At 35.7% G+C, this 15747-nt stretch overlaps 2 protein-coding genes across 8 annotated transcripts; one reads left to right on the forward strand and one right to left on the reverse strand.

Moving 5' to 3' along the window:
* Nucleotides 1-985: 985 nt before the first annotated feature.
* On the reverse strand, nucleotides 986-4234 carry LOC111487478 (phytoene synthase, chloroplastic-like). Its single transcript, XM_023134889.1, has 7 exons — nucleotides 3874-4234; nucleotides 3001-3629; nucleotides 2863-2913; nucleotides 2437-2609; nucleotides 2090-2325; nucleotides 1388-1580; nucleotides 986-1262 (listed from the first exon to the last, which is right to left on the reverse strand). The coding sequence occupies exons 2-7, from the start codon at nucleotides 3431-3433 to the stop codon at nucleotides 1110-1112; spliced, it is 1239 nt and encodes a 412-aa protein (XP_022990657.1). The 5' UTR covers nucleotides 3434-3629; nucleotides 3874-4234; the 3' UTR covers nucleotides 986-1109.
* Nucleotides 4235-6254: 2020 nt separating this feature from the next.
* Nucleotides 6255-14653, forward strand: LOC111486942 (SUPPRESSOR OF ABI3-5). 7 transcript variants are annotated; one of them, XM_023134115.1, is made up of 17 exons: nucleotides 6255-6430; nucleotides 6733-6866; nucleotides 6941-7019; nucleotides 7236-7276; nucleotides 7513-8272; nucleotides 8358-8429; nucleotides 8522-8614; nucleotides 8701-8780; nucleotides 9040-9190; nucleotides 9954-10041; nucleotides 10117-10211; nucleotides 10455-10523; nucleotides 11022-11201; nucleotides 11644-11836; nucleotides 12659-13615; nucleotides 13894-14078; nucleotides 14247-14604. In XM_023134115.1, the coding sequence occupies exons 3-17, from the start codon at nucleotides 6972-6974 to the stop codon at nucleotides 14424-14426; spliced, it is 3192 nt and encodes a 1063-aa protein (XP_022989883.1). In that variant the 5' UTR covers nucleotides 6255-6430; nucleotides 6733-6866; nucleotides 6941-6971; the 3' UTR covers nucleotides 14427-14604. The 7 variants fall into 7 exon arrangements, with proteins under 7 accessions (XP_022989883.1, XP_022989879.1, XP_022989881.1 ...); XM_023134111.1 differs by lacking the exon at nucleotides 6733-6866 and having other exon boundaries at nucleotides 6882-7019; nucleotides 14247-14653; XM_023134113.1 differs by having other exon boundaries at nucleotides 6255-6434; nucleotides 6733-7019.
* Nucleotides 14654-15747: the final 1094 nt, after the last annotated feature.

The following is a 15747-nucleotide window of genomic DNA, read 5'->3' on the forward strand; positions in this document are numbered from 1 at the left end:
CGGACAATGCACGACACCGTATGAAACCTCACCAAAATCATGTCTACACACCTGGTAGAATGAAAATTGCTCAAAATGTACTATAGGAGTATCATGGTGTTAACTCTCCACCACCCTTGGACCATGTGGCCTAAGTGAACTACCTTGTGGCACATATGTGTGTCACAGTGTGGGCGAGCATCATTGTTATTGAATTAAGAAAAAATGAGTGTTTATGTAACTTGATACCGAGCCATTTTGACTACCCAAGTCCAATAAAGGTTCAATTTGGTTGAATTTTTTAAAAAATTGACAAATTTAGTTTGATTTATTTTTTGGTATGGTCAATCCAACCAACCCGAAATTAGGGTTACAACTCAATTCAACCTTACCCTACTTAAAAAAAAAAAAAAAAAAAGAATATAATATTCATTGATGTTAGTGGTGTGCTATGCTCGTTAATATTTGATATTTGAACTATATAAAATTTTAGTTATTAATAATAAATAGGGTTTCGTTAAATAATTATAAATAAAAATAAAAAAGAACAACCCAACAAATCCAACCCAAACCGAAAATAGAGAATTAGGTTGGGTTATAAACTATGTTCGAGTTGCTCAAGTCATCATCAACCAGAAATTTTAAGTTCAACCCATGTAAACCCGTAGTAATAATAATAACTAAATTACCATATAAATTAGAAAGCTATTCACAATATTTCATAAATTCAAACAAAATTACTCCATTAAAAAAAAAAAAAAAGTCTCTCTCAAATACTTATAGACAAGAGATTTATATTTAGCTTTAGATTCTTAATGAAATCAATATTTATATTCAAACTTTTTTAGGATATTTTTTTCTGACTGACAAATAGGTTTAAGATAATCGAGACCAAATTCAATGGCTACAAACAAACATGGTCCCTAAAGAGGTCGACCAAATGTCAACCTTGGTCTCATGTCAAGGCCGAGGGGGTTGATTAGGGGCCTCGACCCAAACTATTCTCTTTTCCTTTACCTCATGTATTGAGCTTCTTTTCCATTAGTTTCGTGGCTAACTTTATTTGACTAATGAAGGAGAGGAACTATATAATTAAAGAACATGTTTACATACAAAATTTTCGTGCAAGTTCATGAAGGGCGAAGGAGAGACCTTGCATAAGCCATTGGAAGTGCCATCATTTTCTTGGCTTTGCTCACATATGCCCTCTTCGTGAAGTTGTTGTAGTCATTTGCTTCAATCTCGTCCAATATTTGCCGATACAGTAGCAATGAAGCCCACACCTATAGACATTATGGCTACCATTCATATTTCAAGCACAATGACTAATAGAACGAATGATGGTCCGTTGGATCAAAATGGATAGCAAAATGAAGAAGAAAAGTAAAAGAAATGATGGATTATTTACCGGCCATCTGCTAGCGTTACTAAGCTCCAACACTCCTTTTTCGGCCTCATCAAAGAACGTTCGAGCTCGTTTAATTTGACTCTTCATGAAGTTCCTCCATTTATCAGTTACTCTTCCAGCAAATATATCCTCGTCTGAAATCCCTGCCCGTGCTAGCTCATCTTGTGGTAGGTATATTCTTCCTCTTCTAGCACTTTACATACCATAAATAAATCCCGTTAAAGGAAACGTCTTTTACATCTGTTTATGCACTTCAATCAACAATGGTTATTGGTCGTTATTGTGATATCCCATATTGGTTGGGAATGAGAACAAAGGGTGTGGAAACCTTTCCCTTTTAAAACCTCGAGAGGAAGCCCGAAAGGAAAAGTCCAAAGAGACAATATCTGCTAACGGTGAACTTGGGCTGTTACAGTTATAGAGTTTGGACTTGTTCTACGACGTTCTTTTTTACTTATCATTAAGTTTACACTATGTGTTGATTTCACCCCTATCCGTGGATGTTTGAGCTAGCGTGTGTGTAGCACTAATGTTATGAGAGAGCCGTCTGACCCTACTATGTTTGATTGCCTAATGTCGTTGTAACGGTTTGAACTAGTTCCCTCTAAGTTCTTAACGACTATCAAGCTGACTTAAGATTAGTTAAGACATGAACCAGCTTAGGAAACATTACTGTAGAGTCAACATGGGCAGTGAACTTACTCTTCTCCAACATCTCTGAGAATGTTTGTAAGTTGGTTAGCAATGCCTAAAGCCAAAGCAGCATTGTACACACTCTCTGTGCTTGCTTGCGAGTCAGGTGCAATGCCCATCACAGGAACACTCATCAACCCAACTGTTCCAGCAACATAATAACAGTAGAGATATAGTTCGTCAAAATTTTTGTATCTCGACTTCCTTAGATCCGTTCTCATCCCTTCGATCATATCTTTAAACGGCTGCAAAAATCGAAACATATTAGACTTCATCCAACTTCATAGCCAAACACCATTTCTACTAGAGGTACCAAGATTTCATATGGCTACAATGTTGATCAAACCATAGCTGACCTGAATGTCGACAGGAAACTTAGTAACGGTATCGGCTAAAGCGGCGTCGAGCATATCAAAAGGCCTCCCTTGGAAAAGCTCTTCCAACCTTGCCTCCCATCTATCCAATGCTGATGGTGTTATGTGTGAAGCATTTGGCCCATCAACAAGCTCATCTGTCCTCCTACACCACACTTCAAGCCAACAAACGAGGATAAACTTAGTACAAATTGTGTTAAGATCGCACAACAACGCATAAATTCAATCTAAATGAATACAAACAACAAGAGAGAGAAAATGCAAGGAGGCAAATTCTACTATGTATAACAAAAGCTATAAATAACAGTCGGCTCTATAACCGAACAGATTGCACACCGACATCATGTCGATCAAAGCTACAAAGGCCAAGCAACGGAAATTCAAATATAATAGTTCAGTACCACTTACCATATATTGCCCAAATAGCCTTTTGTCTCTCGGGAGTCATCAGCATAGTTCCTAAAAAGAAGACCAAAAAGACATGAAATCAGACAAGAATTTAAGTAACAAATTTTTAGTAAGAAAAATGATAACAAAAAGGCTAACCCAGATAAAATGTCTTGGCATACTCTGCACAAACTTCACCACAGCGATCATAAGCTTCATTCAACAAGCTCAGAGTCCCAGGAAGAACAATATCTGGCTTCACATCCAATTCTCCGGCGGTCCTCAGCTGCCGTTTCACCAGAGCCGCCTGTTTCATAACCACGTCGTACACCTTTTGCTCCGACGAGATGGTCATTGCTCCGGCGGGATTCACCACCATACTTGCAGCAATAACTGGGTACTTCAATTGTGAGGAGCGAGAGTAATTGCCCCATTTGTGTCTCTTTTTCATCATTTTCGCAGCTCGATTTCGGGAAAAGAATCTCGAAGAATCGGGAATTTGAGATCCATCTCGAACTGAATCAAGAAACCCGAAGTTCGATGGCGAAATTTCGACGTTGGAAGAGACAACCAACGACGAAGCAAAAGACATATCAATCGATTTTCAAAATTTCACTTCCTCACTCGATGATTCGAATCTAGAAATAACGAATCGCAGAGTAATCGAGAAACCCAATTGAAAATGAGTTGGAAAAAGCAACTTAAATCCGATTGAACCGTCCAAGAAATTCCTAGCAATGCTTGGACACGGAGGAAGCTCCCCACTTAGTTTCTCTTTTATATCGCGCCTGTAATTCGTCCAAAAATTTATAGTTTAAAAAACAAGCACAGCCAAAACAGAGTACAATAAATTAATATAAGAACCCGATTATGTGGACATAAAATAAACTCCGCGACCAGCAAACACCTAACACTCACATGGTGATTATCCTCAGATTTCTTCGAAATTTGACTAGAATATGAACAGAAACGAATCCCCAAAATCAAAAACGCGAGGCGATTACATAAAACAAGAACAGCAGAATTACTTACGATTGCTAAAGAACAGCAATGGAGCAGGGAGGAGAAACGAACCGCCAAGGGAGGGAGCTCTCTCTTTCGATTCAACTTTGAAGATCGATTGTATTATAAAGAGGCGATTGAAATGAACTGGGTGTTGTTTTGTTTGTTTTTTTGTGGCGCATTTGAGTTGAGGCCACTGTGCTCTTTTCGGGGATTTGGTGGTGGATGGTTGCTGTAATGGAGTCTTGATCGTTGCTGGAAGAATTTGGTCCGCAAACTGCGTCGAGCCCGTCCAGTTTTTTATTTTTCTGCAAGTTGCCGCTCAGTTTTAAAATGGGGCTGAGAGTGTGGGTCATATTGTAGCTTGCCCAATAAAATATTACATTTTGATGTTCGTCCATTCAACTTGACTTGTCGTTATTTTGATTCTCGATATCTTCTAGCTCTTCAAATTCATACTCCTCCCTAAGATTTCGGGTTCATTTGACATTTTAGCTACAATGGGAGATTTAAAGTTCATGGGTCTAACTTCTTCAACACGAACCAGTCGGCGATTCCCTTATTAGACTGCTCTAGCTTGGGACTATGTCGGCGCTCGACTACGTCTTGAGCCCTGTCCAAATTTGTGGGTCAATTTCGCAATTAGTAACGATTTCAACTTCATGTTCTCGAGTTGCACGAAACAATTCAAACTAAGGCAATTTTTACATATTCGCTTTGTCTGCCAATTACTTATTTTTAAGAAAGGGGCAGAATTTGAGTGGCCTGGACAATCCAATTTAAGGCAATTTTTACTAATTCTCTGAACACTAAGATACACTAAGATGTGTCGATTTAAAATTGATAATCAAATAATATCGTCCACAATGTTAATTCGTTTGTATCTTTTGAATATCGCTACAATTATTGAAAATAAATTAACGACTTTATTGAATAATTTGTCTGAAAAGGAAAAAAGCGTGATGCCATGCCATTGGAATGAGGATAAAGGGAGAAGCGTGTGAGTGTATGAAGAAGATGACACGTGGACAATCCAGCCCAATCAGCGGAAGATAACGTTATCAAAAATTCACCTTACCGCAATAACGAGATACATTGTACTCCTAAATAGGACACGTGGCAGAGTGTAAGCCCATGAGATCCGGTACTAATGGGGTACCGACCCTTAAAAGGACACATGGCCCTAGATTTAATATTCATAATTTGAACACTAAATTAATAAATAAATAAATAACTTTTTAGTTTTTCAAACAAAATATTCAATAATAACCTTTAATTAAAAAAAATCTTAAAAAATACATTTATATACAATTTAGATAAAAACCCGTAATATTATATTTAAAAATATACTTAAAACTTTAATAAATATCTATAAAATTTTAAAATAACGTTAACTTTTATAAATAAATATTTAAAAAATTTTATTACTATGAACAAAATTACCCATAATTATTTTAATAACATTAAAAAGTTTAAAGGTGTTTTTTATATTCTTCAAAAAACAAAATTTAAAGAATATTAATATAACTTTTGAAAATGTGTATTTTTTAAATAATTTTAAAAATTAAAAGGGATTTTTTAAATCTTTTTAAAGTTCACGAGTCTTTCCTCAAACAAATTAATAATTATAAATTGTGTTATTTACAAATAGCAATTTAAGGTAGAATTGTAATTTAAAGTATAGTATATAAATAATACTTTTTTTAATAGAAATAAATATTTTATATTATGTAGATTAATAATATTTTTTTGTCTAGATTTTTTTGTTTTAAATTCTATTGTATTTTAATTTAAATATAATCAAATTAAAATTACAAAAAAAAAATGCACATTTTGTTTCTGGTTGTAGCTATATGGTCCAATTTAAATATTTGATATTTATTTAGTTTTTCTAATTTTTTAATAAAAAATAAACTTATAAATATCACAAACTTATTAGATATAAAATTGAAAATTGGCATATTATTATTATTATATATATATATTTATTTATTTATTTATATATTGGTAATAAATCAATTTTAAATTAAAATTTAATTAAGTACAACTTTAAAAAGTGTCTTAAAAGATCTAAATTAATATAGCTTTAAATACAATTATAATAAAATATAAATTAGGTAATTATAAAAGCCTACTTCGATTGCCACGAATATTTTACGTAATTTTTTTTCAATATATTTATTAATAATAATATGATTAGATTATAACTAAGTAAACGAAATTTCTTAAAATATAGTTTAAAAAGTAACTAATTAGATTTTTCTTAAAATATTGATTATAATTATGAAAACATACATTCAAGATTGGGCCTGGGCCTGGTAGTTGGGCCCACGATAGACAGTTTGAAGCCCGGCCCACGTATTTCGATCATCAATGAGAAGGGCAAATTTATATTTTTCTGTAATGAGTCGGGCGAAGAGAGTAGTGAAAGCTGGAAGCATTTTTTTTTTGTCGAATGCTTTCGGGGCTTTAACGCATTCTGGTTCTGGCGGAAGAAACCCTAGAAGAGACCGAGAAGAGCAAGAACAGAAAGTAGGATAGCTTCAATTCAGTCGATCGGATCCAAAATCAGTCTTCCAATTCCATTGTATGTACGTCGAATTTCCTAATTCATTGCAATTTTCAATGTTGTTGAAGACTTGTTATGTTTCGTGTGTCGTCATGTGTCGCTGCGCCTTTTGGTAGGAAATAACGTCATTTAGTCATTGTTTCTTCGATGTTTTGTGGATTTCTTCTTTTTCTGTTTGCTTTGGCGTTTGCCATGTTGGTCGCTTGAAACATTATGTTCAATGCGTTGATGTATTTGCGATTGAGTTTGGCAACTGAGTTATGTTGTTGCTGCGTGAGCTCTATGGTTTCTAATGTTAAGGTCCACTTTTTTTTGTAAAGGGAATCGGAAGATTGATGCTTCTGAATTCTGGGAAGGATTATATTTATGAGGATTCCAATTTAGATACGAGGCCAAGGTCTATTCATGGGGCTTGTTAAGTGTTGGTTCGTCATGGCATAACTATGTCTGTTTGGTGCGTATATTACAGGAAAGGTTTTCGAACATTGTGCTCCTGAATCTTTTGATCCAACATCCAGAGCTTTGTAGGGTGTATTCGTGACTCACTTTTCCTGCGATAATGGATCCTGGGCGCTATGGTCTTCAACAAGGATGGGATAATAACAGCGTAATTGTGGTTTCCTCCTTAATAATCACCTATATGGATGATAATTCCCGAAATTATTAGGGCTATGTGAATGTCCATTTCTTTTCCGGCATCTCATCTTTAAAGAAAAAAATGAGAGAAAGACTTGGGGCATTGAGGATGTGGACTGGATTTGCCTAACCTCATAAGAACATTTGACTATTTGTGCTGACATAGCTTATTCTCTTGAATCCACAGGCTTTGGAGGGTTATGGTAATGTTCACGAGCCAAACTTCCGGTGAGTAATAACTCTTGATCATCATTGGAAAGAATATTTTAACATGTTTGGGAAGAATTGTTCGTTCATAAATCTTAAGAGCATTGATGTATATCCAATGGGTGATTAAGTGAGTTTTTTTTTTGTACTTCTACTCGGATTCTCATTCATATTTGGTGGTTTTGTCCAAGTTTACTTTTTGTTCTTGTTCTGTTACATAGGTTTCTTCCATCCCATTTCTTTTATCATTTTTGCAGGGTTGGCGGAGCATATGATGAGCAAAGGTTTTTAGATGAACGATACACAAGAGATAACAGTTATCCAAGAGATGCCTTTCACCATGATATTGCCAATAGAGAAGACTATCCCCCACCAGCACCTTCAGCTTCTGGCCTTTGGTCTCAATCAAGGAGGAGAAGTTATGAAGATGACTACCCTATTGATAGGGGATCAAGGCGATATGAAAGACCATATAATGAGTCATACCATGACTTGGATGCTTTTAATGAACATGAAATTGATACATATCAGGATTTTGATAGATCTCGTGATGGTTATCGTAGTGTTAGTAATCTTCGTGATCATGGAATTGACAGGCCAGATCGATTTGGGAGTCGTGAGCGTGATGATTATGTGTACGATGATTATGACTACAAGTCTAATGTGGCTCATCAAAAGAGAGATGATAGTTATGAGAGGGATTATGACCATGGACGGTATCGATATGATTCTGATTATGATAGAGGTAGTAGAAGAGAGGGTAACTGGAGAAGGAGGGAATCACGTGATCGTGAACGTGACAAGAGATGTTCTAGTTGGGATAGGGATCAAAGTCCTCATAGAAGACATGATAGGTCTAAGTCTCGTGGGCGTGATTCTCATTCTAGATCAAGATCTCCTCGGAGTCGAAGCCATGGACGAAATTATCGAGAAGATAGTTATGATGACGATCGCCATGAAAGGTCTGAGAGGCGAAGAGATCGAGAAGAGAAACGAGGCCGTGAGCATTATTCAGTGGTATTCTTTCTTGGTCTCAGTCTATTCTGTTTACTCATTATTTATGAGGGAATAGAACTGAGTGATTTTTAACATTTTCATGCAGGCTCCATCTGCCACTGTAGTTGTGAAGGGTCTTTCTCAAAAAACCACTGAAGAAGATCTCTACCAAATCCTTGTAATATTAAGCTTGATATTTTATTTAAAATGCTTGTGGCTCACATAGTAGCTATAAACTTTGAAATATTTTTATAATGTGCTTCATTATAGGCTGAATGGGGACCCCTCCGTCATGTGCGTGTGATCAAAGAGCGCAATTCTGGCATTTCACGCGGTTTTGCATTTATTGATTTCCCTTCAGTGGTAACCACAATTTTCAAACTTTGTATTGGTTAATTATATTATATTTTCTGAGTGGATATGTATAATTGTTCTTATTGATGAAATAGGGAGCAGCACAAACAATGATGGACAAGATTGGTGATGATGGACTAGTTGTTGATGGCAGGAAGCTTTTCTTTGAGTACAGGTTTGTTCAGTTTATCACTATAATTTAGATTTATCACTGAATTGGATAAGGCTAGCATTTGTCTAATTGTCTAGGTTTCCTTTATGTTATTTATTTTTTACTTGCCTGGAGTTCAGAATACTGGGTTCTATGAGAATCAGGCTTCTCTGAATTTTTTTTTTCAGGTCTTATTGTCATTTTTATTGAATGTAGGCTTCAGCGAGTTCATGATTTATTTTTTGCTCTAGCTTATTTTTATTTCATCTATTATGTATTGCAGTAGTAAGCCAACTGGGGGTGCAGGAGGATCTTTTGCTGCAGAAAATACTATGAGATCTGGTTATTTTAGCAAGAACATGGCAATGCCATCTGATTGGATGTGCACAATCTGTGGCTGTGTAAATTTTGCAAGGCGTACATCTTGCTTTCAGGTTTTTGCCAATATCTCTTCTATATTCTTCTACTTTTGATAGTTGTTGCAGTTGTAGTGATCTTTAACCATGTTTCTGGTACATGGGTTGTGTACTTGGTAGCTTGATGTACATATGTGGAAACAAGAAGCTCATTTCATTTGAGTGATGCAGTATAATCTAAACCATAATAATAATTCTATATAGCTTCTCAAATGGAATAAGCTACCTCAGTAACTATAATCATAAAAAAGTGGACGAATCCCTCCATGAGGATGCTTAATGCCTCCTGATTGCGATTCTCTCACTATTACTCTTAGGAAATTGGTCTCTCAAACCGTATCCCCCAATATTCTAGTCTTTGCCTGTGTTGATCTCGAGTATTTTAACTTTGTGTGTGGACCACTGCTTTGATTCTATTATAAATTACATATGTTAAGTGTAGGTTCATCTTTTTTGGAAGTAAATACTAAGGGTTCTTGTTGTCAATATAGAGTTAATTAATATGAAATAAGTTTTTGGTGGTTCATACCTTATTTATGTTTCTTGGTTTTTCGATTTCTTGTTTAATTTGCCCCTGTGATTGTCTGATAAGAATAACAATCTTTTTATTGTAATTCATGTAAGTGGTTTTATATATGGCAGCGATGGGATAAATATTTATATATATGAAGTATTTGACTAAATCCTGAAGCTTTAAATCTCTAATTTTGGGCAAAGGGACATCTTGTTCATTTAAGGACAGACGTGTTAATATTGAAAAAACCACAATTGTATTATGCAGTGTAATGAACCTCGGACTGATGATGCTCCACCGGCAGATATTAATATGTCTAATCAATCATCTTTAGGAAAGAAAGGACAAGAGGCAGGTCAGTGTATAGTTTGTCATCAGGTTGTTTCTATTTTATTCCCTTGTGATGAAGTTATCTGAATTTGAATTTAAGTAGGTCCAACTCATGTTTTGGTTGTTCGCGGATTGGATGAAAATGCGGATGAGGAAATGCTTCGCTATGAATTCTCTAAACATGCTCCTATTAAGGTACATTAAATTAATTGTTGAAATTTCATTTTTCTTATAATCACTTAATTGGAGTTGGACAAATTTTCAACTTAGATGATAGAATTTGCTTCAAAATATCTCTTAAACCAGCTATAAACACATTCAACTTCACTTGGATTTGGTGTGTTTTGGCCTTTGTTATCTTTGAAAGTTCTACGAGGTCATGACAGTGTTAATACTATACGTTATAATGACATTTTCTTTTTAAAAAAATATTTGCAGGACCTTCGTTTGGTTAGGGACAAATTCACTCATGTTTCTAGAGGGTTTGCTTTTGTTCATTTCCATTCGGTAAGCTTGCTTTTTTAGTTGGATATGTAATGTGAATTTTTTCTTGTTTTTCTACAAAATTGATGGTACCAAATGTTGATGTTGATGCATCTCCTTCTCTGTGCTTTGTGACATTATTTTAACGTGTTTTCTGGAGATTGATTTATTTCTGCAGAGGAATATTTACAGTCTACTATACTTGAAAATCAGCAATACATTATGATGACAAAATTATTGCTGCCATCCTTATAACCAGCAAAGTAGTGCTTAATAACTGTGTTTTGTTTCCTATCCAAAAAAGTTGTGACCTGTTTTCTGATGCATGAAGGAGATAAGTGGAGTGGGCCTCTGTACTTAGCTTAGTGGAATCTCTCTCTGTCTCATCACATTTGTGTGTGTTATTGCAATTTTTGCTTGCTTAATTTTAATTTTTAATTTTTGTTAGAAAAGATATTTTAGCACAAATAAACAGGCAGAGAAGCTATATTTTGTTATATGAGATTTGTATTTTTTTTGTAGGTGGAGGATGCTACAAAAGCTCTTGATGCCACAAATGGCACAACCCTCGAGAAGAATGGACAAATTTTACGAGTAGCATATGCTAAGAGCATTCTTGGTCAAGGATCAGGACCATCTGGATCTTCACAGTCAAGCAGCCTTGCAGCTGCTGCAATTGAGGCTGCGACATTTGCTCAGCAGGTATTTTGAAGCTATTTTATTTTTCACCCCTTAAATTATTTTCATGAACACTTCATTATCTATCTTTTTTTCTAAAAAAAACCAGGGATTAGTATACACAAGTATTGAAGTAGGTATACCCACATGCAAATAAGCATAATTCAAAACTAAATATTTTTTATGTTGGTCTTGGTGCTATTAATAACAAAAAAGCATTAACAAGTATAAGTTTGAGGTGATGAAGGAGGGAGCTATGCAAAATGTGTACCTCTTCTTTCTCCTGTTAAGTTGATGTCTGAAATCTTTATTTCTAACAAATTTCTGCTGTAAGCACCCTTCGCTATACGAACAAGTATTTAGTAGATATGTGATTCATAAGTCTTGGTATCAACGGGATCCAAACTAGCACTATATTTACTTCTAGGGTATTTTGTGCATGATTATTCTTTTGTGTGTTTTTTAGTATGATGCTGTTGGATGGGCACCAAAGGAATACAACCCAGATGACAAACAATCCAATGGTGGCCAGGAACTAGGAGGCAAGGAGGTGGCAATTCAAAGTCATGGTTCGGCTCCACAATCCGGCTTTGTGTGGGATGAAGCATCAGGTTACTATTATGATGCTGCTTCTGGTTTCTACTATGACGGAAATACAGGTACACCCTTGATGGAGCTTACCCTTATCCCATTGCAACTAATTTGAGTCTGTTATTTATAATATTTTTGCCATTATTGCTTGCTTGCCAATTTCTGTTTTTAATCTTCTTGGCCTTTGAGTGGAAATCTTAACATCCTCCTGTACCCATGTTTTTTTTTGTTGGTTGGAAGTCTCGTTTCTTACAGAAAAGAGGTTACTAGGATGAAAGGACTGCAATTTATTAGGATTAAGTTCAGTATTGGCTTAAGTGTTTGGGGTGGCGAATGAATTTGGAAGGAAATAATGAGCTGTATTAGAGAGTTGAAGGAGCTTAGAGAAGTTTGATTTGAAAGTTTATCTTGAAACTCTATCCCTAGCTCAATTTTTTGGAAACAAGGACCGAATACCAGTTTATTTCCAGGGTTTTTTTTTTTTTTTTTTTTTTTGGGAAGAGAACAAAAAAAAAAGAAAGGAGCAAATTGGGTTTTAAGAGGACAAAAAATCTACTAATCACGCACAACCAGATGCCGAAGTTCTGTGAACATAAATGCCTAAATTGAACCATAAATAGTTGAAATTTGCAACAAACTTAGTTGGTAATAAGCTGCTCAGAAAGAAAGAAAATATCAAAATCAAACTTAAAGCATTTAAACATGATTAGAAGAACCTGTTCTGATAAAAATAGTCTTAAAGCCACCAGAGTTATTTGTATAGCCACAAATCTTAAGAAAAATGTGAGATTAACTAATAGAGGGTTATATTTGCGCACTTTTTTTTAATGATCTGTACCATATTATTAATTGTTAAGGTTCAAGACTAAGTTTTCACATTTATCACACAGGCTTGTACTATGACGGCAACAGGGGAATTTGGTACACATATGACCATCAAAAGCAGCAATATATCCCCTGTACTGATCAGAATGAGAGCTCTGCTGCTGGAAAAGATGGTGAGTTCCCGAAGACATCAGAAGGTTCAAGTAATAAAAAAGTAGTGATTTCTGCGCCTGCAGCTACCATTACATCGGTTGAGAAGGCTGCTTCATTGCCAGATGCTGTCCAGGCTGCAGCAACAGCAGCGATAGCTGCAGAGAAGAGGGAGAAAGAAAAGGCTAAAGAGATAAAGCTTGCTTCAAAAAGTAGTTTACTGGCTAGTAAAAAGAAGATGAGTAATGTTTTGACAATGTGGAAGCAACGAAGTCATGAAGGACAGGCAACCCGAGTGGCACTTGATGACAACCAATTATTAGCATCAACTGAAGATAAGACTTTCCCTGTTGGACAATCGATGAAGAGTAAACCGAAAGCTGATGTTCAAACCTCAAGGGAGAGCACTTCATTCAACTCGGGTGCTGCTTCAACTTCTGTTCCAGAATCTCAGGTTAAGCCAAGACCTGTGAGTAACAGCTCCGGGGGGACTTTGATGGGTGTTATCAGAGGTTCTGGGAGGGGTATCGTGAAATCAGATAGTTTGTATCCAACAACCTCCAGTGTGGTCTTTCCTTCAACTGTAAAAGATGGTGCTGCCAATTCAACTTCATCGATGGCTGTTGATACTCCCACTCCCTCTACCACAAGTTCCTTCAGAACAGATGCGTCTGCTTTGGGTTCTTACACACCTCCTATAACTTCTGCAAGTGGAAAGAGAAGGTTTTCTGAAATGCCCCAACCTTCTGCTTCTGCAAGTAGGGAACAACCGCAGACTGCCTACAGAGATCGTGCCGCTGAAAGGAGAAGTTTATATGGCTCGTCAACATTCATTGGGGATGATCGGTCCAACCTCGAGTTTGGGGATTTGAGTAAGTTCAGCCATTCTATCACTTTAGCTTCTGTATATAGTTTAGACATTCATCTTATGGTTAAAGATTATACAATGTTTACTTGAAACCAAATTATATTTGGAATCATTGCACTTGATACTTTCAGATTCATTTTCTTCATGATTAGCGCTGGGATCTGTCAGATTGTTGTTTGATGACTGAGTTTGTTAACTGGGTTGATGAGCCGATGCTTTATTCAGAATTTTCATATTGACATGTGAGATCTCCTCTTTGTTTATCATATGTGAATTTTGAAGATCGAGATATTTCAGTCAAAAAGGGTTCTCTGGATTCAATGCCTTTTCCTCCTGGCGTTGGTGGAGGACGAGTAAGTGGGGATGCAAATCTCAACACTTTTGAAGTGATTACGGCGGATAAAGCAATCGATGAAAATAACGTGGGCAACAGGATGCTCCGTAACATGGGCTGGCATGAAGGCTCGGTAATTTTTCTCTTGTTCTTAAATCTTCTGTCATATCTTCCAAACGGCTTTTTTTTTTTTTTTTTTGGAGTTAATGTAGAACTTGATAATGCTGGCAAATTAAATGTTGTTGGTATCATCACCATTGTGACGTTGGGATTGTTCTCTGGTAATATTTTTTGCATCCAGGGTCTAGGTAAGGATGGAAGTGGAATGACGGAGCCAGTCCAGGCACAAGCCATGGATAGCAGGGCGGGACTCGGGAGTCAGCAGAAAAAGATGGATCCGAGCCTCGAGATACAGGCTGGTGACAGCTACAAAACTCTCATTCATAAGAAAGCGCTTGCTCGGTTCCGGGAGATGTCTTGATATGGTTCTGTAAGTCAAACGCAGACAAATGTACAAAACTTGTTTGAAATTGATCTCCTACCAACGTTAGGTTATAGAAACAAGTTTTGTTTCTGCTGTAGCATTTGTTGGATGTGTCGATGGCATTCAATTTAGAATCAGCCAGCTCTCGTCTTGTCCAAGTACTTACTTATTTTCATGTCTTTTGCTGCATTATTACACTTATACTCTGAACTTCATGGACAAAATTAGATTAGGCTCTTTACACAAGAAGAGGACTCTGATCAATAAAATCAATTTTTAGAAGAAAAGGGTCGTCCAGATTGATAGATTGCTCCCACTTCTAATATCCAGTTTGATCCCTAAAGAAAAAAAATTAGGGTAAATTAACTGTCTTTGCTGTTTTGTTAACCTGTGGTTGCATTTGGCTTACAATCAAGATTGGTCTGTTTGTGATAGAGTTCCCCACCATAATTGCTGGTTTAGTTTTTTTTGCTTTCAATTTTGTAATGATTTAGTTTGTAACAAAAATCAATATTTCAAAGGTAAAATTATTTAATGACTCTTAAGATGGCATAGCCTTAAAGTAGATGGCATAGCCTTAAAGTTAAAGGCGAGGTTCACCGGAAGTTCACCATTAAAATTGTTCAATTAGAATATCATGTTTTAGTTTGATTATTAAAATTGTTCACATCAACAATAGTTAAAAGTGATTACATAATATCATGTTTTAGTTCCATCAATTTAAACCTATTTTATAACGTGTTTGAAACTATGAGAATTGGATAGTACTCTAATTCAAATATCTTGCAGTAGCCAAAAATAGATAAATTCCTCACCAGATATGTTGCATTAGGGTCCTTACTTTCTAAGATATTTGGCAATATGGTCCTTACTCTGTGTTCACGTTTCAATTCATGTTTACACATTCATTTAAACCAACTTTTTCAAAATTCATCAAGAGCAATTATAACCATAGCTGAATGGGTGTTGTGATAATGACAACATCCTTATCATCTTTTTGTTGTGTCACATCTCATTCAATTCGATTAAATAATTTATACAGACAAATATGCTTTAAAAAAAAAGTCAAGAGATTCACGTTTTCATTTTGCCTCTATTAAATGCACGTGCTATAGCAAAAGAAGATAGTTGTCAACCACAAAATTCGACTAAAAAATTAGATTCACGTTTTCATTCCTTTGATCATTTTAAATAGTTTTCTCTTCTATTTCGTGTTAAAAATACAACATTTTTATTTAAATTTTGGAACTAGAAACAATAAAATTGCCTTTGCCTATTCAATTTCAATACCATTTATCTTCCAAATATGAAACCAATC

This window comes from Cucurbita maxima, unplaced genomic scaffold, assembly GCF_002738345.1.
Source record: "Cucurbita maxima cultivar Rimu unplaced genomic scaffold, Cmax_1.0 Cma_Scf00012, whole genome shotgun sequence".
NCBI classification, from domain to species: Eukaryota; Viridiplantae; Streptophyta; class Magnoliopsida; order Cucurbitales; family Cucurbitaceae; genus Cucurbita; species Cucurbita maxima.

Excerpts from the sequence above, each read along its gene's own strand:
- LOC111487478 (XM_023134889.1), bottom strand. The coding sequence starts at position 3,433 with ATGTCTTTTGCTTCGTCGTTGGTTGTCTCTTCCAACGTCGAAATTTCG. Across the intron at positions 2,914-3,000 it reads TGCCAAGACATTTTATCTGG|GAACTATGCTGATGACTCCC; the intron begins GTTAGCCTTTTT and ends TCTTCTTTTTAG. Across the intron at positions 2,610-2,862 it reads GGCTATTTGGGCAATATATG|TGTGGTGTAGGAGGACAGAT; the intron begins GTAAGTGGTACT and ends GTTGGCTTGAAG.
- LOC111486942 (XM_023134111.1), top strand. The coding sequence starts at position 6,972 with ATGGATCCTGGGCGCTATGGTCTTCAACAAGGATGGGATAATAACAGC. Across the intron at positions 7,020-7,235 it reads AAGGATGGGATAATAACAGC|GCTTTGGAGGGTTATGGTAA; the intron begins GTAATTGTGGTT and ends TTGAATCCACAG. Across the intron at positions 8,273-8,357 it reads GCCGTGAGCATTATTCAGTG|GCTCCATCTGCCACTGTAGT; the intron begins GTATTCTTTCTT and ends ATTTTCATGCAG.